At 33.8% G+C, this 25,664-nt stretch overlaps 1 protein-coding gene across 11 annotated transcripts in view; it reads left to right on the top strand.

Annotated features, from left to right (window-relative positions):
- The window catches only part of SYCP1 (synaptonemal complex protein 1), a 148,336-nt gene extending 129,263 nt beyond the window's left edge, over positions 1-19,073 (top strand). For all 11 annotated transcript variants that reach the window (XM_054463152.2, XM_054463103.2, XM_054463120.2 and 8 more), the window contains 5 exons: positions 1,130-1,189; positions 4,999-5,175; positions 8,381-8,524; positions 18,396-18,485; positions 18,581-19,073. In XM_054463152.2, the coding sequence (XP_054319127.1) occupies positions 1,130-1,189; positions 4,999-5,175; positions 8,381-8,524; positions 18,396-18,485; positions 18,581-18,718 (609 nt within the window). In that variant the 3' untranslated portion in view covers positions 18,719-19,073. The remainder of the gene's footprint in view (positions 1-1,129; positions 1,190-4,998; positions 5,176-8,380; positions 8,525-18,395; positions 18,486-18,580) is intronic.
- The last annotated feature ends 6,591 nt before the right edge of the window (positions 19,074-25,664 follow it).

Here is a 25,664-nt window from a genome sequence, read left to right as displayed (position 1 = left end):
CTTGTATGAGCTGTTTCGCACCTTGGAAACATATATTATATTAGAACAGACTTTACCAAGAACTCCAGACCAGGAAAAGTCAGAATTGCAGAGACAGTGCAGTTGTAGGCGATGGTTTCTCCCATCTGTCTTCTAGAAGCCAAGATACATATTCTGAGAGTCATTACGATATTGCTGGTTTAGAAAATGTGCTTTGTCTTAAAAGACAGCATTCCAGCCCCTTAGAGTAGACTCCAATTGTCACTATAACTGAAGATCAACCATTGGTAGGTGATAGGATACATAATAAGAAGAGTAAATACTATTACATCAGTTTACAGCCAGCTTCTTTCATAGTGAAGTGCGTTCTGTGATTAGGAGCAATGCTATGGGAGAGATAACATGGTGTATGCAAGGTATTCAGTGAGGATAGATACTGGCAGAGACATCATGGGCAAGTTCTGCACACATGTGCCTAAAGTTCTGCACACTTGGAGATTTTTACTTTCTAAGAACTCTAATACTCCCTGGAGTTGTAAAAATTTTGTTCTTCAGATGGTTGTCATGTTACAGGCATCCTACATATTCATTTATGTAGGCCAGGCTTTTCTTTTATCTTACTGAATAAATTCTATCTAGTGATATTAGCATATCACTCCTTCCACTCTGACCACAGCTTTCGTTTCCATTTTTATCTTGACTATACACATACCCAAAGTCTAACTGAACTGCACCTTTTCTCAACATGCATGGAAAAATCTAATTTTGCCTGTAAAAAGGCTCACAGTATTTTAGATCTTTTTGCAACTTTTCACAGCTTAGTTACTTGTGTGTATCTCTCATTCTGTAATTTGTTCCATTAGCTTTATTTTACAAATAAGAAAGCTGAGATTCAGAATTTTAAGAGACTTATTCAGAAGTCCACAGATATACACTAGAGACTGATTAGAATAAAGGAAAAGATAATCAAAACCAAATAATACCTCTGTAGAAAGGAACTAACTGTTCTTTTTTTTCTTTTTATTACTTTATAAGATTGAGAGGTTAGTCATCTTACTTTGTTAATACTTACTAGGAAAGATTTTGATAATATTCATTTGTGATCATAGTGATGTTTATGTTATTTGTACTTGATATTTATTTTTAATAGGAAAAACTCAAAAGAGAGGCAAAAGAAAACACAGCTACTCTTAAAGAAAAAAAGGACAAGGTAAGAGCATATAATTCTCATAGTTTTAAAATACAAATTCATTTTCTAACATCTACTTAGAAATGATTTTTCTTGTTTATAAGTAGGAAAATAACATTTTACATATATCATACAATTTCATTTTCTAAATTGTTTTTTGCTATTTATTAATTCAAAAGCATTTTAGCTAAAAATTTCAAAATTTTGTCATTTGGAGATTTGGAGAAGGTTTCAGTCTAATGCAGAAACAAAAAAGAAGAAAAAAGGAAGGTTTCAGTCTTTCTCTACAATTCTTATTATAGTTTTAATTTAATTAGGTACCTCTGTGTTTCTCCCTTAAGAATTTTTTAATGTTAGAGGCAAAATATTTTCATAAAAAATTCTGAAGTTTATTTAGATTGTATCTAATTTTGGGTTTTGAGGGGGCTTAATAAATGACATCCTGTTTTGCTCACTTATGTTCTGAACCAATTGAGAAAGACAAGGTAGAATAAAAATAATATTTTTATTATTGAAGACTTTATTAAAAAGTATCAATATTTTAAATACTGGAGAATGCAGTTTATGTTTGAAGGCAATAGGATCTCTTAATCTTGAAATCCCAAATTAGACAAATTTATCTTCTGCCACAAGTAGAGCTTGACTAGCATAGGTCTACCCACTCGATCATCTGCTCTTGTAAAACTTAGGGTATAAAGGAGAAGAGCAGAATTTGTGTGTAATTCTAATAGTTCTCAAGGGGAGGAATAAGGAAGAGGCTGAGCTGTATGTGTCCAGCTTCTCCTTTTCTTTAAATTCACCAATCACATTAAGTAATTTTTTCTCCCCTAAGGAATCAGGAAGAGGTTTGGAATGTTACCCTAGTGGTACTCCCTGCATATGGAAGGAAACATCAGTCATAGAGAAGAAGAATACCCCTCAGCTTCTAACCTATTTGATAATATAGGATCGTTGCAGAAGAATTTTGATTTAGCAAATTTTTGGTTAAAATGATTAAGAATTTTCTTTGCATGTAGTGATATAATCTCCTAAGTTCCCAGAGGTTTCTCTGATTATAGTTAAACTGGAAGGAAATGACACTCAGAGTAGTTTGAGAACAGTTCATTACATTTTATTACATTTGGGTTAAAAGAGAATAAAGGAAAGATGTACTGAACCTGTGAGTGAATACTGAGTGCTTCATATGTTCCAGACACTGTGCTAGACACTTGAAAACATTATATTTGGAGAAATTATAATCATAATGAAATTATCCAGAATGGTTAGATATAGACTTAAGGAAGTATCTAATGAATATAAGCAAATTGGTTAATCTCCAATATTGTTTTTAAAATTAGAATGTGTTCATATTATGAAAGTATGTATCACATATTCTTATAGAGATGTTTTGATTCATGTATAATTCTGTATGTTTCCATTATCAAGTAGATTAGTAAATGCCATATATTTTATCTGAGAGTCTAGATATGTATGTTGGAAAATGAACCATATATATGTTGCAAAATGAAAAAAATGATAAATGAAGAAATTTAACTAGGCCTTTTTTTTTTTTTTTTTTTTTGCTATGCTTTATTCCAACACTACTGAAACATAAGCCTTGTTAAATTTACCAAACATTTCTGAGTTTGGACAAGTTACTTCTTCCTGTTTCAATTTTCTCATCTATAAAGGGATAATAATAATACCTATTTCCTAAAGTTGTTATGAGGATTAAATGAGATGGTATTTGTAAAACATTTAAAGTAGTGCTTGGCACATAGCACATGCCTTATAAATGTTTGTTTGAAAAATACAACAGAGAAAATTGTGAATTTTCTGTCTACATGCATAACTATAAATGTAACATCCTTCCAAAAAAGAATGTAACTTGTAAGGAAGTACATGTTTCCATCTTGTGTTCTGGAAAGGGATAGTTCAGTATTGTCACATGCAGAATTTTCTTTAGGCTACCAGGGAAATGTCAAATTCCAGATATGGCCACAAGGTGGTGCAGTGACCTTAAATTGTCATTCTCCTACCTGTAGAGAGGAATAATTTGTCCATTAAAGCAGTTACATTTTGGCGGTTCCAAAGTTTACCCCTGATGAATCCAGATAGCAGTAAAAAAATTGCTTTCATCAAAATTTTGTCATCAACTATGATGTATAAATATGTAGGGAAAAGGATACAGAAATGCAATTCTGAAAAAATTCATACTTGCTAGAAAAAGGATTATGAAATGACAGATCACTAGAACTGGGCAGGAAAGATATAAGCCATCGCATTTAGCCCCTTGATTTATAGCTGAATAAATTTAAGCTTGGAGATACTTGAAGATTTACTTAAATAATCTGGAAAGATAGGAAAGATCTAGGAGAAAAGACCATATGAGGTACTTGGCTCCTAGTTCAATGATTTTTTTATAGTACATGTAGTTGCCTCTTTATCCTATACCCTAATTTAAACGCACTGAAAGTTCAGCCACCATGCTTTCAAATTTTGTCCTTGTATTCCCTTTTTGTGTGTGTGTGCTCTAGAGAATTCAGAGAAAGGAGAGATGATCTCAGAAGAACACGGTCCTGTAAAGGAGGGCTCTACAATGAAAGGCAGTAGGAGAACTGAAAGAACACAATTCTAGAAAAAGGGGAATTTGAGTTTCACAGCTAACTAGCTGTGGAATTGAGTAAATTAACATGCTTCAACTTCCTTACAATTTCCTTATGAATAATTGCCACGATTGTATTCGTGGAGATGGTGGCGACCAGAGAAAGTGTAAAATAGAAAGTGATGAGCATGAGTTTCATGCAGAATCACACTAAAGCAACTATTACTAGCTTTTACTAGAAAGTTAGGTCAGGTGCTAAAAGAAGCTGTATACAAAGGTAGAGTGAAAGAGAACTGAGGAAACTGAGTTGAAAAAATGTCAAGTATTTAGAGTAAACTTGCAATTTATTTATTTAGAATTGAAGCAAACAGCCATTTTCTCAGTTTTTTCCCTTAAAATTTTTCTCATTCTTTACTTTCATAATTATTCTCCTTGCTTTTGGAGGCAAGTTAGGCTGGTGGATGGGAAAAGGCTGATATTTTTATAGGTGAAAAAGAAGAAGTATCAATGTATGAAAGGGAATGAATGAAAATTAGAATAGATTTCCTTCTGACTTTTAGGCTATTGTAATGAACCATAGATTAGGGCTTTTTGCCACCAGGAGTAAAGATTTTTTATTTTTATTTTTTAAAGAGAATCCTCAACTTTTGGTCAGAGAGTTGAGATATCTTATTTGTTTTCATTTTTAAAAATTTAACTTTTATTTTAAGTTCAGGGGTACATGTACAGATTTATTATATAGGTAAACTTCTGTCATGGGGGTTTGTTGTACAGATTATTTTGTCACCCAGGTATTAAACCTATACCCATTAGTTGTTTTTCCTGATCCTGTCCCTCCTCCCATCCTGCATGCTCCGATAGGCCCCTGTGTGTTTTGTTGTCTCCCTCTATGTCTCCATGTGTTCTCATGATTTAGCTCCCACTTATAAATAAGCCCATGTGGTATTTGGCTTTCTGTTCCTGCATTACTTTGCTAAGAATAACGACCTCCAAGATATCTTATTTGTTTTCGTAGAGGCTCTGTGAAGACAGGCAGGGGCAGATAACATTTGCATCTTAAATGGGCAAGTAAAGTGACAAAGAAGATAACTGTAATTTATTCAAACTTATCTAGTCAGTGATAAATTTAGGAATAAATTTACTTATTTTGTTGTTAATTCTACTAGTTGCTGCACTTTAATTAAAGAAGTAAATAATTAATATGACATTTGGCGATGGTTTTATTCATTCTTGTTGTTCAACGCAGAAAACACAGACATCTTTATTGGAAACACCTGAAATTTATTGGAAATTTGATTCTAAAGCAGTGCCTTCACAAACTATATCTCGAAATTTCACATCAGTTGATCATGGCATATCCAAAGATAAAAGAGACTATCTGTGGACATCTGCCAAAAATACTTTATCTACACCATTACCAAAGGTTTGTGTCTAAACTTTCCATGTTAGTAGTAATTTTTTAAATAAATAAATAAAGTTCTGTTATCACCATATACCTGGCATCACGCACACATATATAACTAGTTTCTTGAAAGTTTCAATTTTTTTTGTGGTATCAGCATGAAATGTAAAGGCAAGGTTGTGCTGTGTTGCCTAGGATGGTCTTGAACTCCTGGCCTTAACTCATCCTCCTGTCTTGGCCTCCCAAAGTATTGGGATTATAGGTGTGAGCCACGTGCCTGGCCTTCAACATGAAATTGTTTCATTTTTTTCAATCACTGTCCACAACTTAATGTCATCTTGGGCAGATTTCATAACTTACTAGTTATTTATCAGTGTTTAAGGCCCTGACACAGGAAATCTGATTCTGACTTGACATTTTATAGCATCACCACAGTTACTACTTCCCTTTGCTGTTTACCCCACATCATCTTGCATCTGTAGTCCTTAGCAGTCATCTTGGAGCAGATGCCTCTAGCAAACTGGCTCAATTCTGACTGTCTTTCATATATCCACTTAATCCATGGGGAATTCATACAACTTTGCCATGCTAAATGGCAGTGCAGATGCTCTACTTTCGATCTCTGTTTCCTCTCTCTCATTTCCTTTTCCTCTCCTCGGCTAGATACAAAGACAAACAAATTTGCTGCCTGCATTCATATCTAACTAGGGAATGAGATGCCAGCCTTTCTTTCTTGGGAGCACTCCTAGTATTCTTTATAAAGATGCTCTTGGAGTTCCTGCCTCACTTGTCTTGGGAGTTGAAAAGAAAAGTATCTCAATTGTCTCCATCCCACTAAGCTTAAATGTTATGCCTTTTCCTTCTCAGTTTCCCAGTTGTGTTTGATGGTGTCTGCAAGTCTCTGAGACTTTGTTTTTCTTCATTTTTTTTTTCTATTCCATATCAGTTGAATTATATTCAGGCTCATGGATTCTTCTTCTGCTTGCCCAAATCTGCTATTGAGCCCTTCTAGTAAATTTTTCATTTCAGCTATTGTATTTTTTAATTCCAGAATTTCTATTTGGTTCTTTTGATAATTTATTTCTCTTTATTGATATTCCATTTAGTGTGATGTTGTTTTCATGCTTTTCTTCATTTCTTTAGACATAATTTTCTTTAGCTCTTTGAACATATTTAAAATAGCTGACTTTAAATCTTTGTCTAGTTAAGTCCAATGTCAAGACTTCCTCAGGGAGAGTTTCTGTTGTTTGTTCTTTTACTGTTCTATTTGGGCCATATTTTCTTCTTTCTTTGCATGTCTCATAATTTTTGTTTAAAACTAGCCATTTAAAAATATAACAATTCTGGAAATCAGATTCTCTCCTATTCCCATGATTTGTTGTTGCTACTTGTTGTAGTTATTGTTTGTTTTGTGACTTTTCTAGACTAATTCTGTAAAGTTTGTATTTTTTGTTGTGAGTGCCACTAAAGGTTCTCCTTGATTAGCTTAGTTTTTAGCTAATGTTTGGACACAAATTTCTTCAAATGCCTAGAATCAATAAATTTCCCAATCTTTGTGAAAGGTCTCTATTATATGTGTGTAAGGGCATGCTTTCAACACTTAGCCAGGTAGTTGACAACTCTGCCTTAGCTTTCCATTCCTGCTTGTACAGAACCTCAAGATTAGCCAGTGGTGAAAACTTAGGGCCTTTTCAGGCCCTTCCTGAGCCTGTAGATAGCCCTACGCATATGCCTGGCCTTCTATATTTCCAGGAATATGTCAGAGCTTTTCAAAGCTTCCCCATGGATATTTCATTTCCTAGCTTTTCTTTTAAGGTTTTTGGTTAGTCTTTTGTTTGTCCCAACTATTCATCACTGCTTCACGTTGCTGCAAAGTTAAAACATTTGTTGTTGTTTTTGACAAATTCAGCCCCCTACTTCACACACACACCAAGGAGAAGGCATTTTTTCACTAGTGAGTGCTCGGGTTGAATGTAATCAGCCATCAGCCTTGTAAGTGGGATCTTGCAGAGACCCACCAGACAAATCAAATAATGACAATTCTTTGGGAATAAAGCTTTGAAAGAGCTTCAGTTCTGTTCTGTTCTGTCTGGTGGTTGCCAGGTTGCATCAGGAATGTGGGCTGTTATTCTTTAAGGATAACATAGAGCTAGAGCAGGGGATGGGACCGGGGAAGTTAAGACACCACAAAATTTGGGGTTCCTAAAGAGGTTTAGCCATTTTATTTTATTTTTTTAAAGAATAAGCACTCTCCAGGTGGCTGCAAGCCTTTGGTTAACTTCCAGAGTTCTGAAAATAACTGATTCTGACAAGTTTTTACCAGTATTTTTATGACTTTTATGGAGGAGTGAATTTTTAGAGCTCATTACTCTGCCATTTTTACTGATGTCTCTGACCTTAACTTTTTAAATTAAATTTAATTTAATTTTTGTTTTTGCTCTGTTGCCTGGGCTGGGCTGCAGTGGCATGATCATGGCCCACTGCTACCTTGAACTCCTGGCTCAAGCAATTCTCCTGCTTCAGCCTCCTGAGTAGCTGAGGCTATAGGGATGGGCCACCATACCTGGCTATGTTTTTTTAATTTAAAAAAATTTTAGAGATGGGGTCTTGCTATGTTGCTCAGACTAGTTTTGAACTGGCCTCAAGCAATCCTCCTGCCGTGGTCTTCCAAAGTGCTGGGATTACAGGCATGAGCCACTGTACTTGGCTTTTGACCTTACTTTTTAAAGATACTTTTACAAATTATAAAAATTACAAGATAGTATAGAATGTGAAACATTGACTAATGTGAATTACTTTACCAATATAAAAATAAGCAAGCATATTTTCTCACAAAGTAATAAGGAGTTTTGTGGAGAGAGCAAAGCTCACTCAGTTATTTTTTGCGATCATGATTAGAAATATTAAGGCCCTTAAGACTGTTGATTGCTGAATCTGGAGTGTGTCTGTCTGTTTCACTCTTTCTCTTTCTTATTTTCTTCAGCAAGTTAAAGGAAGGGCAGAGAAAGTCTACCATTGTAAAATTTTTGAAGAAAGACAACTTATAATATCAAAAACATCTGAATTAAATTCTTATCCAAAATTTTTGCCTCATATACTTGCCAATAATAATGGAGGTTTCTGATTGCTAAGGACTCAAATTGCCTTAAAATTATTTGTGAAACCCTTTATTAATAATGCATATTTTATTTGATTTGATAATGTATTGTTTTTTATTTTTGGATAGGCATATACAGTGAAGACACCAACAAAACCAAAACTACAGCAAAGAGAAAACTTGAATATACTCATTGAAGAAAGTAATAAAAAGAGAAAAATGGCCTTTGAATTTGATATTAATTCAGATAGTTCAGAAACTACTGATCTTTTGGTAAAAATTTTACAAATAATATTTAGTATTTATTTATATTACTTATTTGTATACAATTTTCCTTGATATACATGTATAATATATTTACATAGTACCTACCATTGCAATACTGATATACAGTGGAGCTCTGCTAAAATGCAGATCCTTGTGCTTTTGCAGCATTTTAGAGAAATTAGGGTTCAAATAATTTCCCTGTAAATTTCAGAAAACCTGGCATTTTGAAAATACTTGATGTAGCACAATGGGCATATGATATGATTAATCATTGTCTTGTTTTCTAGAAGAATGTCATAAAGGAGTTCTTACTATATTTTTAAAAAGAGAGATGGAGTGAATATTTTACTGTAGCCAAATCTGTTATTTAGGCGTCCCCTCTATTTTGCATATTATACATGCTCCTTTTACATCACTGGTTGATATATATATCAAGGTATTGGTTGACAACTATAACATTTCCATCACTCTAAAGAAGTCAATGTATTAAGGACAGCATGTTTAAGCAGGCTATTTCCTCTAGCACTTTGTATCACTAATTACTCTCATTCACATATACCACTGTTTTCTGAAGGCATAATAATGGTTTATTGAGAATAATGAAGCTTAGATTCATTTAATTTTTTAAAAGAGGTGAACCATACCAGAGTAAATGGAGCAATGCACCAAAAATTCTTAATGACAAAATCCCAGTTAAATTCATTTGTTTTATTATTCCCACTTATAACTAGAAGATCCTTCAAGCTTTTCTACTGCTTTGGGACCCTCTATTTTCATTTTTTTCTGGAATAATGAGTAGTTGAAGTCTTAAAACCCTAACTATTGAAGTTAACATACAGAGTCCCTACTTCAGAACCCCTTTGTTTTATAGATAATTATTAACATCTTAACAATTAAAACTGTGAACCAGGTACTATTGTAAACACTTTATACAATGAGGATTACTTTAATTATTTCTTATAACAATTCCAGCCTTTAGAAATACAGTTGGCCTTCTGTATTCACAGGTTCTACATCTGTGTATTCAACCAACTGCAGGCCAAAAAATTTGAAAAAAATAAAAAATAACAATTCAATAGAAAATAATATAAATAAGAAAGCAATACAACATAACTATTTATATAGTGTTTACATTGTATTGGGTATTATAAGTAACCTAGAGATGATTAAAGTATACAGGAGGAAGTACATAGGTTACATGCAAATATTATATCATTTTACATAAACATCCACAGATTTTGGCATACATGGAGGGATCCTGGATCCAATCCCCCATGGATACTAAGAGATCACAGTATATACTGTTCTTTCCAGTTTACAGATAAGGAAACTGAGTCACAGAAGTATATTTTTCAGGATCACATAGTTAGTAAGACATGGAACCAAAATTTGAACACAGTCTGGCTTCATAGACTATGTAAGTCATTGCACATGATAACTGCCAATTCAAACTGTAGTCTAGATACATAAAAATGTAATGAGAATTAGAAAGAAAATGAGCTTTAGAATTAAACATTCTAGGGTTGTAATCCCTGTTATTATTCTAGCAGTTTGAGTTTAGGCCAAGTTCTTAGCCGATCTGAGATTCGGAATGATTCAACATGATTTCATTTCATTTCTAAAAGGAGCATCACAAACTTGCAACACAATAAACATATTACAGTATTATAGAATTGCACACAATTGTTCAAACTAGTCTAAAAACACATTTCGCAATCGGTTTCCTGGTTATAATTATTATATGAACCTATTAGTCATTTTGTAATTTTGTTAGCTCATGTAGTTAAATTTTGAACATTCAAATTATAAAAATTAAGATTTAAAAATGGGTTGTTGAGCATGACCTCAGGAAGATGGTGGAGTAGGAAGTGCCAGGAATCCATCTCTCTACCTAGACAAAAAGTATACTGGCAGAAACTGTCTGAGCTAACTATTTTATAAATATACAGTCTTATTTGAATGTTTATAGCTTCCAAGGGAAAGGTTAGCTGGTAAATTGCAGTTAATTTAGGTTGATTTCAGCCTAAAGTATGATAGCAGCCACCAGTCTCCCCAGCCTACAGTCCTGTGTCAGGAAGCCATGCTCATGTTCCTTGAGTGACTTGCTGGTGCCAGAGGGGGCAATAGGACTTGTCCTTCAAACATCATAGTTCAGTGTTTCAACCCCCACTGGCTGAAGCAACTTCCAGGAATTTACATGAAGCACATCTGTCTTTTTTATTTTTTTCCTTTTCTCTTTTTTCATCTTTACCCTTTGGGAAGCCAGGCATTTAAGGATTAGGATATTCAAAAGCAAAGCAAAAAGGAATTTAGCTACAGCACATGTTCAAGCAAAGAGGCTTAAAAAGACTGGAGAAGACCATAAGCTTTTATCTCAGGCTGATCCCTGGCACAGAGAGACTTTCAACAGTAAAACAAAAGAAAACAGAACACAAACAAAAACAGAAAATCCTGGGGAAGAGGGAAAATCTTATTTCCAGAGTTACCAAAGTATAATATTCAAATGTCCAGTTTTCAACAACAAGGGCCAGGCACAATAGCTCATGCCTGTAATTTCACCACTTTGGGAGGCCAAGGTAGGAAGTTCTTGAGGCTAAGAGTTTGAGATTAAGTTGGGCAACAGTGAGACCCTCTCTATACAAAAATTTAAAAAATTAGCCAGGTGTGGTGGCACATGGCCTGTAGTCTAACTACTCAGGAGGCTGAGGTAGAAGGATCACTTGAACCCAGGAGTTCAAGGTTATAGTCAGCTATGATCATGTCACTGCACTCCAGCCTAGGTGACAGAGTGAGACTTTGTCTCTAAAAATGTTTTTAAACCAAAAGACCAATAGTAACAAATCATAAGGCATACAAATAAATAGGAAAATATGATCCATTCAAAGGAGCAAAACAAACCAACAGAAATTATCCTTGAGGAAGCTCAGACATTGGAATTACTAGACAAAGACTTCAAAACAGCTGTCTTAAAGTAGCTCAAATTGCTAAAGGAAGACATGGACAAAGAAAAAAAATCCCTAATTGTGTATGAATAAAATGAGAATATTGATAGAGAGTTAGAAATTATAAAAAGAACCAGAAAAAAACTCTGGAACTGAAAGTACAATAACCGAAATGAGAAACCCACTAGAGGGATTCAAAAGCAGATTTGAGTAAGCAGAAAAAAGAATTGGTGAATGTAAAGATAGACAATTGAAGTTACTGAGTCTGATAAAGGGCAAAAAAAAAAAAAAAAAAAAAAGAAAAAGAAAAGAAAAGAAAAGTGAACAGAGCCTCAGAGTCTTGTAGGACACCATCAGCTGGGCCAATATATACATTGTAGGAGTTCCAGAAGGAGAAGAGGGAGAGAGGAAGAGGTGGAGGGAGGAGGTAGGGGGGTAGACAGAGAGAGAAAAAGAGAGAGAGAGGTAGAAAGAGTTATATGAAGAAATAAATGCTAAAAACTTCCCAAATTTTGATGAAAGACATGAATATACAAATCCACAAAGCTTAACAAACTCCAGTAAGCCCACATCAAGACATTTTATAATCAAACTGTTGGGAGAAAAAATGAATCTTGAAAGCAGCAAGAGAGATGCAACTCATTACGTGCAAGTTATTCCCAACAAAATTATCAGCTGATTTCTCATCAGAAATGTTAGAGGCCAGAAGACAGCGAATTTATATATTCAAAGTGCTGAAAGACCAAAATTATCAACTGATAATTTTATATCCAGCAAAACTGTCATTCAAAATGAAGTAGAAATTGAGATATTTCCAGATAAACAAAAGCCATAAAGAGTCTGTTTCCACTAAACCTGCTCTTCAAAGAGTACTAAAGGGACACCTTCAGATGGAAAGGCTGCTAGACAGTGAAACTGTATGAATAAATAAATATCTCTGGTAAACGTAAATACATGGGCAATTTATAAAAGCTAGTAGTATTGTTATTTTGGTTTGTAACTTCAGTTTTTATTTTCTATATGATTTTAAAGACAAATGCATATAAATGGTTAATTTATGTTACTAGGCACACAATGTATAAAGATGTAGTTTGTGACATCAATAACAGAAAACGGGCTGGGCACAGTGGCTCACACCTGTAAACCCAGCATTTTGGGAGGCTGAGGCAGGTGGAAGTTTGAGACCAGCCTGGGTAACACAATGAGACCCTGTCTCTACAAAAAATATGGAAATTAGTCAGGCATTGTGGTGCACATCTGTAGACCCAGGTACTTAGGAGGCAGAGGTGTAAGGATCATTTGAGCCTGAGAGGTCAGGGATGCAGTGAGTCATAATCACACCACTGCCCTCCAGCCTGGGTGACAGAATGAGATCCTGTCAAAACAAAACAAAACAAAAAACCAAAAAAAACCCCCAAAAACAAAACAGGGAAAATGGAGCTGTGTAGGAGCAGAGTTTGTATAGGCTATTGAAGTTAAGTTGGTATTAATTTGAATTAGATTGTTATAACATTAGGAAGTTAAATGTAATCTCCATGGTAACTACAATGAAATTATATAATATACACAAAAAGAAATGAGAATGGAATCAGAATGTTTAAGCACAAAAATCACCTAAATAGAAAATAAGACAGTAATGGAGGAGACAAAACCCTATAATAATGGAGACAAAACCCTATAAGACATATTGAAAACAAATAGCAAAATTCAGAGCTATGTGCTTCCTTACAGATCATTACTTTAAATGTAAATAGATTATACTCTCCTATCAAAAGATATAGATTGGCAGAATATATTTTAAAAACATGAAAACTATATGCTGTTTTCAAGACACTCATTTTAGATCCAAAGCCACGAATTGATTAAACGTGAAAGAATGGAAAAAGATATTCTGTGCATATAGTAACTAAAAAATAGCTGAAGTGTCTATACTACTATCAGACACAATAGACTTTAAATTAAAAAGTGCAAGAGACACAAAGAACATTATATAATAATAAAAAGTTTAATAGAGCAAGAAGATATGACAATTTTAAAAATGTCCACGCCTAATAACAGACCTTCTAAATATATGAAGCAAAACTTCATAGAATTGAAGAGAGAAATAGACAGTTCTACAATAATTGTTGGACACTTCAGTAACCCACTTTCAATAATGACTAGAACAACCAGACAGAAGATAAGGAAATAGAGGACTTGAACAACACAATAAGCTAATTAGGTCTAACACACATGTATAGAACATTCTACCCAACAACAGCATACATATTCTTTTCAGGAGCACATGAGACATTCCCCAGGATAGATCATATGTTAGGTCACAAATCTCATAGGTTTTAAAGGATAGACATTACACAAGGTATTTTATTTGACCACAATGGGATGCAGTTAGAAATCAATAAGATAAGGAAAACTGGAATATTTACAAATTTGTGGAAATTAAACAACATACTCTTAGCCAATCAGTGGGTCAAAGAAGAATTCACAAGGGAAATTAGAAAATACTTAGAGATTAATGAAAAGGACAACACAATATACCTAAACTTATGGGATACAGCAAAAACAGTGCTCAGAGGGGAATTTGTAGTTATAAGTGCCTATTAAGAAAGATCTCAAATCAATAACCTAACTTTATACCTTAATAAAGAACTAGAAAAAAAGAGCAAACTAAACTCAAACCTAGTAGATTGAGGGAAATAATAAAGATTAGAACAGAGCTAAGTTAGAGAATAGAAAACAATAAAGTCAATGGAACCAAAAATAGTTGGTTCTTTGAAAAGATCAACAAAATAGGCACACCTTTAGCTAGAGAGAGAGAACAAAATTAAAAATGAAAGTGGAGATACTACTGACATTTCAGAGATAAAATGAATCATAAGACAATACTATAAATAATTGTATGCCAACAAATTAGATAACCCAGAAGAAATGGAAATATTCCCTATAAGTCACAAATTCCTTAGATGAACTCAAAAAGAAATAGAAAAACTCTATAGACCTGTAACAAGTAGTTTAAATTGGTAATCAAGAACCTCAACAAAGAAAAGTTCTGGACCAGTTGGCTTCATTGATAAATTCTACCAAATATTTAAAGAATTAACACTAGAGCTTCTGGATAGCTGAACACAGGGAGTTTCCTGCAGGGTGGCACACCCAAGGAAGGCATGAAAGTGCCATGCACCTTCCCCCATATCTTGCCCTACACATTTCTTTATCTGTATCCCTTGCATGCAGATAATATTAGTAATCACCTCACAGGCTTTTTGAGAATAAGTTGAATGATGCTTATAAAATGTTTAACAGATCTTCTGGCACACAGCAAATGATCAATTAATATTAAAATTGTGATTATTATTATTGGAAGCTTGAATCCAAATACACTGATAGAACAGTATAAATTGGTAAAAACTTTTCAGAATAAAAATTTGACATATATGTTAAGACTTTAAAAATAATTAACATCAATTCTTCTTAAATTCTTCCAAAAAGTTGAAGAAGGAACACCTCCTAACTCATTGTATGAGGCCAGCATTAATTACCCTGATACCAAAGCAGATAAAGACACCACAAGAAAGGAAAATTACAGACCAATATCTCTTATGAATTAGATGTAAAACTACTCAACAAAATATTGGCAAATCAAATTCAATAGCATATTAAAAATTATTTGCCATGGCCAAGTGGAATTTATCCCAGGAATGCCAGGGAGGTTCATCATAAGAAAATAAAGCAGTGTAATAAAACACATTAATAGAGCAAAGGAGAAAATAGCCATATCATCATCCTGATGCAAAAAAAGGTACCTGACAAAATCCAACACTCATGGTAGAAAACCTCTCAGAAAATTAGGAATAGAGGGAAATCTCCTCAATATGATAAAGGGTATTTATGGAAACCCCTTGCTAACATCATACTCAATGGTGACAGACTGATAGACTTACCCCCTAAGATTAAGAATGAGGCAGGGTGCCCACTTTCACTGCTGCTATTCAACATTGTACTGTAAATTCTAACTAGAGATACTATAAAAGAAAAAGCAATAGAAGGCATTCAGATGGAAAGGAAGAGGTAAAACTGCCTCTCTTCACAGATGACATGATCCTATGCACAGAAAATTGTGAAGACTCTTTAAGAAAGCTATTAGAACTAATAAATAAATTCAGCAAAGTTGTAGGGTACAATATCAACATACAAAAATTGATTATGTTTTTATATACCAGCGATGAACAATCAAAAAATGAAATTAAGAAAGCAATTCTATTCACAATAGCATCTAAAAGAATTTAAATACTTAGGAACAAATCTAACCAAGGAAGTAAAAGACTTGTACACTGAAAATTACAAAACACTGGTGAGAGAAATTTTGAAAGACCTAAATAAATGGAAAGACATCCTAGTTTTATTGATAGAAAGACTAAATATTGTTAAGATGTCAGTAGTACCCAAATCTCCAGATTCAATGCAATTTCTATAAAAATTCCAACAACTTTTTTGCATAAATGGAAAAAATACTCAAATTAATGTGGAATTGCAAAGGGCCCCAAAAGGCTAAAACAATCTTGAAAAATAAGGATAAAGTTGGAGGACTCACAGTTCCTAACTTTGAAACTTACTACAAAGCTAGTAATTAAAACAGCATAGTACTTGTATAAGGTCAGACATGAAGACCAATGGAATAGAATAGAGAGCCTAGAGATAAACCCTTACATATATAGCCAGTTGATTTTTGACAAGAGTGCCAAGACCATTCAATGGGGAAGGAACATTTTTTTCAACATATGGTGCTGGGAAAACTGTCCACATGTAAAAAGAATTAAGTTGGACCCTTTATATCATATAAAAAATGACCAAAAATGGATGAAAGACCCAAACTTAAGAGCTAAAACTATAAAACTGTAGAAGAAAACAATGTCAAAATCTTCAGGACATTGGATTTGGCAGCAACTTTTATGGATGACACCAAAAGCACAGGTAATGAAAGAAAAAAAAGATATATTGGACTGCATCAAAATTAAGAACTGTTGTGAATTAAAGGAGACTATCAAGAAAGTGAAAAGACAAGGTAAATAGTGAGAGGAAATATTTAAAAATCATATATATGACAAGGGATTGATATCTAGGATATATAAAGAACTCCTACAATTAACAACCACAAAAAGTCCCAATTGAAAAATGGGGAGAAAAGATTTGAATAGCCATTTCTCCAGAGATGAAACATAAATGGCCTATAAACACATGAAGAGATGAATGCTGCAAAGAGTCATGAGGACAGATGATAAGGTTTTGTTATTTTAAATTGGATTAACTTATTAATCATTTTTACATGGAGATTCATGATGAATAATCAATTACCTTGCACTAAGTAAAATTGTAATGATAGTTTAAACAACATGATTTTAAAGATAATTTGTCTTGTTTAAGCTGGTCAGTTGGTACACACTGATTCTATCTGCAAAGGTAGCTCTATGACTTATTTATTGAATTCTGTTGAAATCTTAGATTTATAAAAATCTGTTTGAAATTTCTCATCCACAAAGCTTCTGAAGTTTTTGTTAAATGTGGCTTTAATGAGCATGAAAAAATTGTGTGAACTGACTGCTTACATGACTAAATTGTGTTTCATATTCATTAAGAGAAGGGATTCTAGAGCCAGATCACCTGAATTTGAATTTCCTTCCACCTCTTCCTAGCTATATAATCTAGGGTACATTACTTAATATTTGTGTGCCTGAGTTTTCTCACTTGTAAAATGGGGATAATGGTATACCTACTATATAAAATTGTCATGAAGATTAAAAGGAATTAAAATATGCAAAGTGATTTCTAGTGATTGGCACTAGAAAGTACTAAATAAGTGTTAGCTATCATTATTTGGGAGAATTACAATAATTGTAATTCTATATTATTGTAATTACAATAATTGTAAATTAAGTGACAACATTATATTTATTTGTTATTTTGGTATAATACACATAAAACTTACCATCTTAACTATTTTTAATTATATAGTTCAATGTTATTAAATACATTTATAATGTTGTGTAACCATCACCACCATCCATCTCCATAACTCTTCATCACAACTAAAACCTTCTACCCACTAAACAATAACTCTTTATTCCACCTTCCCCCAGGCCCTGGCAGCCACCATTCTACTTTCTGTCTCTATGATTTTCCCTATGCTAAATATCTCATATAAGTAGAATCACACAGGATTTGTTCTTTTGTGACTAGTTTTTTTTTCATTTATGTCCTCAAGGTTTATCTATGTTGTAGCATATATCAGAATTTTCTTCCTTTTTGAGGCTGAATAATATTCCATTGTATGTATACACCACATTTTGCTTATTTATTCATCCATGGATGGATACTTGGGTTGCTTCCATGTTTTAACTATTGTGAATAATGCTGCTATGAACATAGGTGTACAATTATCTCTTCAAGGCTCTGCTTTCAATTCTATTGAGTGCATATCCAGAAGTGGAATTGCTGGATCATAGATAATATTATAATTTTTTATAGAATTGTAAATACTTGTTATAAGTTATAAATGTGAGTTTGAATAAACAGGGTCAGGGAAGGAGGACAAGATGGTATTATAAAGACTCTGAAACTGAAATAGAAATCAGTAGAGAAATTCTAGTCGCTATACATGTCTTGTATTTCACATAGCCTTTCAGTAATATAGTTAATAGAATAAAAATCTAGGTCCTTTCTTGGCCAATTGATTTATTTTGATATTGTTTTCTTTGTTTGGTCTTCTTTCTTCTCTCTATAATCTTCTTTCTCTTTCCTCCTCTCTTTGCCCTTCTCTCTTCTACATCCTTCCTCTTTCTACTCTTTGTTCTCCTTACATGTGATATGTTGACACAATGTTAATAATATAATATTAATGATGGTAAACCCAACATCATATTTTTTTATTTTTCTTCAAGAGCATTGTTTCAGAAGAAGAGACATCGAAAACACTATATAGGAACAATAATCCACCAGCTTCTCATCTTTGTGTCAAAACACCAAAAAAGGTAGCTTTTAAATTTTATTTCAGAAAGCAAATTTTAAAAGCTGCACTTAAAAAAATTAAACATGTTATGATTTTTAAATTTTATTTTGTATTCAGGCCCCTTCATCTCTAACAACCCCTGGATCTACACTGAAGTTTGGAGCTATAAGAAAAATGCGGGAGGACCGTTGGGCTGTAATTGCTAAAATGGATAGGAAAAAAAAACTAAAAGAAGCTGAAAAGTTATTTGTTTAATTTCAGAGAATCAGTGTAGTTAAGGAGCCTAATAACATGAAACTTATAGTTAATGTTTTGTTTTTATTTGCCAGAGCCAAATTTTATCTGGAAGTTGAGACTTTTAAAAAATACTTGCATGAATGATTTGTGTTTCTTTATATTTTTAGCCTAAATGTTAACTACATATTGTCTGGAAACCTGTCATTATATTCAGATAATTAGATGATTACATATTGTTGTTACTTTTTCTTGTATTCATGAAAACTGTTTTTACTAAGTTTTCAAATTTGTAAAGCTAGCCTTTGAATGCAGGAATGCATTATTGCGGGTCATTCTTTATTCTTTACTATTAAAATATTTTGGATGCAAATAAGTGCTTCTTATTGATTCTGTTAGGTTGTATAAACAGCTCATCATTATAATTTTGAGAGAATATTATTCATTTTAAAGTCTTGAGAGCATTGTAGAGGAGTTTTTTACTTCTGAGGCAGGTTTGACTTTTTTATTTTATGAAATTGAGAAATGGCTTTTAGTGGCAGGAAAAAGTGGCTATACCAGTATGACATCCTGAAATATTTCATTTATACAAAATTTATTAAGCAAATATTTATTAATGTTTACTAAGAGTCAAACAGAGTTCTAGATACTGGGGATGTAATAGTGAACAAAACAGAAAAATAACTTGTGTTTCCCTAGAGCTTACATTCTAGTGAGGGAAATAGACAATTAACAAAATAAATAAAACACAGTATATTAGTTAATGATAACTGCTAAGAAGAAAAATAAAACAGGGAAGAGTATTAAGGAATATAAAGAAGGCTACTTTTAGGTATGATATCCCTTACTGAAGTGACATTTGAGTGAGGATATGATTAAAACAGCAACTGAGCCTGGGGTTACCTAAGGGAATAACATTTCTCACAGAAGGAATAGGAAATACAAAGGCCAGAGGTGGGAGTGTGCCTAGCATATCTGAGAAGCAGGAAGAGCCCAGTATTGGGAAGGATAGTGAGCAAAAGGAAGAGTAGAAGGAAGAGAAGGCCTAATAGTTAATGGGATGAGGATTTTGAGCGGGCAGATTATGTAGCACTTTAGGCCACTGTAAGAGCTTTGGCTTCTCTGAATATGATGTGATATTAGTAGATGATTTTGAGCAAGGAAGAACCGTGATCTGACTTATCTTTTAACAATATCTTTCTGGCTGCTATATTGGGAACAGATTGAAAAGGGGACATAAATAAACAGGAGATTATTTTAGTAATGCCTGTGAAAGATGGTAATGGCTTAAACAGGAGCAAGAACAGCAGAGGAGTAAAGTAGTTAACTTTTGGATATATTTTGAAGATATAGGTAGAATATGAAAGAAAGAGAATGGGCAATATTTTTGGCCTGAATAGCGTAGTTTTGCACATGTTAGGTTTGAAATACCTGTTAGACATCCAAATAGAAATGGTAAGCAGGCTTAGAGACAAGTACAGACTAGTGATATAAATTTGGGAGTCAACATTATATTTAAAGCTATCAGACTGGATGAGAACATTTACAGTCATGGGAGTGAGTGTACCTAGGAAAGAGAACAGGTCAGAGAGATGAGAAGGGGCCATCAAAGGACTGGCCAGAGTAGTAGTAAAAAAAGTAGGCTATGGTTACTTGGAAGCCAAGCAAGAAAATATTTCAAAGAAGAGGGAGTGAAAAATTGTGTTAAATGCTAATCAAAGGTAAAGTAAAATTGATTAATGTGTTATTAATATGAAGGTCATTGGTAATCTTAATGTCAGTTTTAGTAAAGTGGAGCTTGATTGGAAGGGCTTAAAGGAAAAAGAGGGAGAGTAAGCAGAGACAGCTATTTCTATCAGGTGTAATAAACTCAAGATGTTGTACTTCACATGAAGATGATAAATAGGGAAGTTACTGGAAAGGGAAATGGATCAACAGAAGGTTTTTTTGTTAAGACATAAGAATTAATAGCATATCTAAATAATTAGAGGAAGATTCAGAATGGGGAAAATGATGATGTGGGAGACAAAGGGAAATTTTTTGTAGAATGTCATAACAGGGAAGAGGGATGGAATTTAGTGGATAATTAAAACTGTTGGGCCTTCGGTAGGAGAATACACACTTCTGCCATAGCAATACGAAAAAAGGAAGAGTATATGGCACAAGATGATGGTAAGTGTGTGGGAGTTTGTAGAAGTTTTGGTTCCATAATTTCAGTTTTCTCAGCGAAGCTGGAATTAAGATCATGCACTGAGAATGAGGATAGGGAAGACAGTGTTGGAGGTTGTGGAGAGAAAAGTAAGTATGAAAGACTCAGAGTAGGAAAGTAAATGGGCTTTATGAAAACAATGAATACATGAATAAAAATGGTTTTAGAGTTATCTGTAAATAACTATAGTGAAGTAAAATTAGAATCCTCTTATGGTATAGATTATGTTTGTAGGAAAGGTTAACCAAGAAAAAATGGAAATGCAATAACATTACAGAAATTATTTTGTTCCTCCTTTAATTTGTGTGACTACAACTATACTCTCTTAACTGGCCATGGTCTTGGGATTTCTAGCTTTTGATCTCTTAATTGAAACTTTATAATAAGTCTCCTGAGCAAGCATTTTTGGAGAATTATTGGTCTTGAAAATGTGAAATTTCACATTTGAAGCTATATATTTTCAAATATTATAAATAATAATACAGATAAATATATTTTCAAATTAAAATAACTAATATATTAATCTATACATTTAATGTAGTTTTAATTTAAATATTTACAATAAGACTAGTCTGTTAAGCTATATATTTTCAAGTATTTAGGATAAGACTAGCTGCTCTGGCTAACTATTGATTTACTTCTAACTTACCTAAACTCCAACATAATGTTTCTGTTTAGTGAGAACCATTCCTCTAGGCAGTAATTCAGGAACCCTGGCTCCTTTCAACTTCTAATTCTGCCAAGTTCAGGAGCTGGCTTCCAGGTTTATGCTAAAAGGGAAACACCATGGAGTATCCATGTGGGAAGTTTCTAATGACCTAGCATGAAAGAGATTATATAGCACTTCTACCCACATTTCACTTTCTAGAACCAAGTCAATATGGCCACACCTAACTTCAGGGGAGACTGTGACCCATGTTCCAGTTATCTCTCAGGAGATTAGGGAAAAGGGTAAACAACTAGCCAGTCTGCCACAATTGTGCCAGTGTGCCACAAGTTCACAGTCTTTAAATTTTCAAATATTGTTCTTCCTTGCTTTTAGTTAAAACAAAATGAGTTAGTTAAGCTTCCTAAGTTTCGGAAGATTGCTTCTCCTTGCTGTTCCTTGAACATGCTGGGTATGTTCCTGCTTTATAACCCCCCTCCTTCCTCCAGCATTTCTTATTTCCTTTATATCTTCTAACATACTGTGTACCTTATTTGGTATGTTTATTATTCATTGTCTCTCCTCACAAGAATGTAAACTTCACAAGCGATTTTTGTTTCCTTTGCTTTGGCTTTCCTTTCCAAGTGGCTAGAATCATGCCTAGCCCATAGTAGGTACTCAATATTTGTTGAATAAGTAAAATATTAATACATATTTAAGAAAAACATACATATACCATATTAGTGATTCTTACAATAAGTAAAACCTTACAACCTAAATGTTGAGTGTCTGATTTAAAAATAAGATTAGATATTGGAAACTAGAAAAATCATGAAATTTTCTAAAAGCATATTATTATAGTATCCTATATTTGACTCTTCTTTGCAATCTGGAGAGTTCAGTTTTGACAATAAAGTCCCCCACAAAAATTTATAACTAATGTTATTGTTTTTACTTTTAAACTACTCCTTTAAAAACCACTAGTCTTAATGAACAATTGGCAAATTCATAATTTGATTATTTAATTATGAAAATTTTGTAAGCTAACTACAAGATTATTAACTAATGCCTTTTTAAACGTAGAATGTATTTTGGAGGTTATTATAGGAAGAAGCTTTTGAAAAAGCCTATTTTTAAGTTGGTAGGAAACTCCTCCTGCCTTTTAGCCACTCTTTGTGGGATTGACTTAATCTGATGCATTTAGGATCAATCAGATGTGTTTAGGAGTAGGCATATGGGATACACACTATTCTCTGTCTCTCTCTTGGGTGTGGAGCTTCCTACAGGAATCACATGATCTTCTCTATGCTACAAGTTTTATAGGGCAGGTGGAAGAGTGGTCCTGTTGTGAGGGGATAAGTTCAATAAAATAAAAATTCAGAAGAATATTTGCAAGTTCCAGTATTTTGATGAATAGGCTGGGCACTTTGAGAAGGAAATAGAGTGGCGTTCAGAGGAATTAACATACCAATATTGAAACTCTGATGTGGCTTTGGTGGCACTAATCTGGAAAATAGCCACATAGGAATTTTCACTTTTTGGGTCATTATAGCTTATGGTAGCCTTATCTTTACATGAGTTACTGTTTTTACAGAAACAGGCTGCAAGTTCTGGGTCTTAAGTGAATAGCGCATAAGCTCTATCTGAAGCAAAAATGAGCATTTAATATGTCTGCAGGCCATAAACTTTGGAAGATGCATGGCCTGAAGGGGCCTCAGCCAAATTATTGGCTATTAAAAAACAAATATTAGCCATACTAGACTGGGCAAAGAGGTGAGACTCAGTCAGAGATAATACTTTGTGTATATTTTGATGATGGAACCAAAAAGATTTCTGGAGATAAGGATTAAGTGAGCGCAAGAGAAGGTACAAGGTTTGGTTTTGAAGTACAGTTTTGGACATACGTAATATCTGAGATATTTTAGATACCCAAGTGGAGATATTGAGTAGACCATTGGATAAATGAATCTAGAATTCTCCAGAAGGGTAAGTATTTAGTAATCATTGACATATAGTTTCTATTTAAAGTACAGAACTGAATGCACTGTTTTTACAGTGATAAATGTTAGTTATAAAACAGAAAGGAATTAGTACCAAGCCTCGAGGTAAAGGAATATTTGAAAGTGAAGCAATAAAGGAAGAGCCACAAAGAAGCTAAGAAGGAGGGACTGCTGCAGGAGGGAAAAAGCGAGTGTAAGGGATGATGGAAGCCTAAAGAACAAAGTGATTCAAGAAGAGGGGACTATTCCCCTGTGTAAAATCCTAATGAACATGAAAGCAGAAAATAAATAATTGGACCTGTGGCTATCTGTATGATATAATCTTTGCTCTCAATGACTCACAGTCAAGGAGCAAAATTTTATATGTAAACAAATCAATCAATTATAATTAATTTGACTGTACACACACATAAGAGCTACAGAGAAGTGAATGATAATTTCATGACATAAATGCAGGCACCAGAGAAGGACTTCTGGGTTTTGGACATAAATGTGCTATAGGTGTATAAGGAGGACAAGAGAAAACCAAGACATAAGAAATCGCAATATAAAGGATGAAGTGAAGAATAGTTAGGAGAAGCAAGCCATGGTGTCTTCATGTAGGATCTTATGTGTTATATTGCAAAGCTTGGACTTTTCTGGTGTGGGAAATGGAATAGAGTATAAGCAAAGAAAATCAGACTTTATTATTTAAATATGGTATTAAAATGTTTTTATTTCAATAAGCTTTGGGGAACAGGTGGTATTTGGTTACATGGATAAGTTCTTTAGTGGTGATTTGTGAGATTTTGGTGCACCCATCACCTCAGCAGTGTACACTGTACCCAATGAGTAGTCTTTTATCCCTCACCCCCTCCTATCTTTCCTCCGTGAGCCCCCAAAATCCATTGTATCATTCTTATGCCTTTGTGTTGTCATAGCTTAGCTCCCACTTATTAGTGGGAATATACAATATTTGGTTTTTCATTCCTGAGTTACATCACTTAGAATAATGGTCTCCAATTCTATCCAGGTTGCTGCAAATGCCATTATTTCATTCCTTTTTACGGCTGAATAGTGTTCCATGGGGCTGGTTCCATGTTTTTGCAATTGTAAATTGTGCTTTAAACATGCATGTGCAAGTGTCTTTTTCCTATAATGACTTCTTTTCCTCTGGGTAGATACCTGGTAGTGGGATTGCTGGATCAAATGGTAGATCTACTTTTAGTTCTTTAAGGAATCTCCACACTGTTTTTCATAGTGATTGTACTAGTTTACATTCCCACCAGCAGTGTAAAAGTGTCCCCTTTTCACCATATTCATGCCAATATCTATTGTATTTTGATTTTTTGATTATGGTCATTCTTGTAGGAGTGAGGTAGTATCACATTGTGGTTTTGATTTGCATTTCTTTGATAATTAGTAATGTTGAGCATTTTTTTCATGTTGGTTGGCCATTTGTATATCTTCTTTTGAGAATTGGCTATTCATGTCGTTAGCCCACTTTTTGATGAAGTTGGTTTTTTTTTTCTGGCTGATTTGATCGAGCTTCTTGTAGATTCTGGATATTAGCCCTTTGTCAGATGCATAGTTTGCGAATATTTTCTCCCACTCTGTGGGTTGTCTGTTTACTCTGCTGATTATTTCTTTTGCTGTGCAGAAGCTTTTTAGTTTAATTAAGTCCCATCTATTTACCTTTGTTTGTGTTGCATTTGCTTTTGGGTTTTTCTTCATGAACTCTCTGCCTAAGTCAACGTCTAGAAGGGTTTTCCTGATGTTATCTTCTAGACTTTTTATGGTTTCAGGTCTTTGATCCATGTTGAGTTGATTTTTGCATAATGTGAGAGATGAGAATCCAGTTTCATTCTTCTACATGTGGCTTGCCAATTATCTCAGAACCATTTGTTGAATAGGATGTCTTTCCCCACTCTATGTTTTTATTTTATTTGTCAAAGATCAGTTGGGTGTAAGTATTTGGGTTTATTTCTGGGTTCTCTATTCTGTTCCATGGGTCTATGTGCCTATTTTTATTACCAGTCGCATGCTCTTTTCATGACTATAACCTTGTAGTATAGTTTGAAGTCAGGTAATGTGATGCCTCCAGATTTGTTCTTTTTGCTCAGTCTTGCTTTG

The sequence above is a fragment of the Pongo pygmaeus genome, chromosome 1, assembly GCF_028885625.2.
Source record: "Pongo pygmaeus isolate AG05252 chromosome 1, NHGRI_mPonPyg2-v2.0_pri, whole genome shotgun sequence".
In the NCBI taxonomy this organism is placed as follows: Eukaryota; Metazoa; Chordata; class Mammalia; order Primates; family Hominidae; genus Pongo; species Pongo pygmaeus.
The sequence above is the reverse complement of the archived record's forward strand: the minus strand, read 5'-3'. Positions and strand labels throughout refer to the sequence as shown.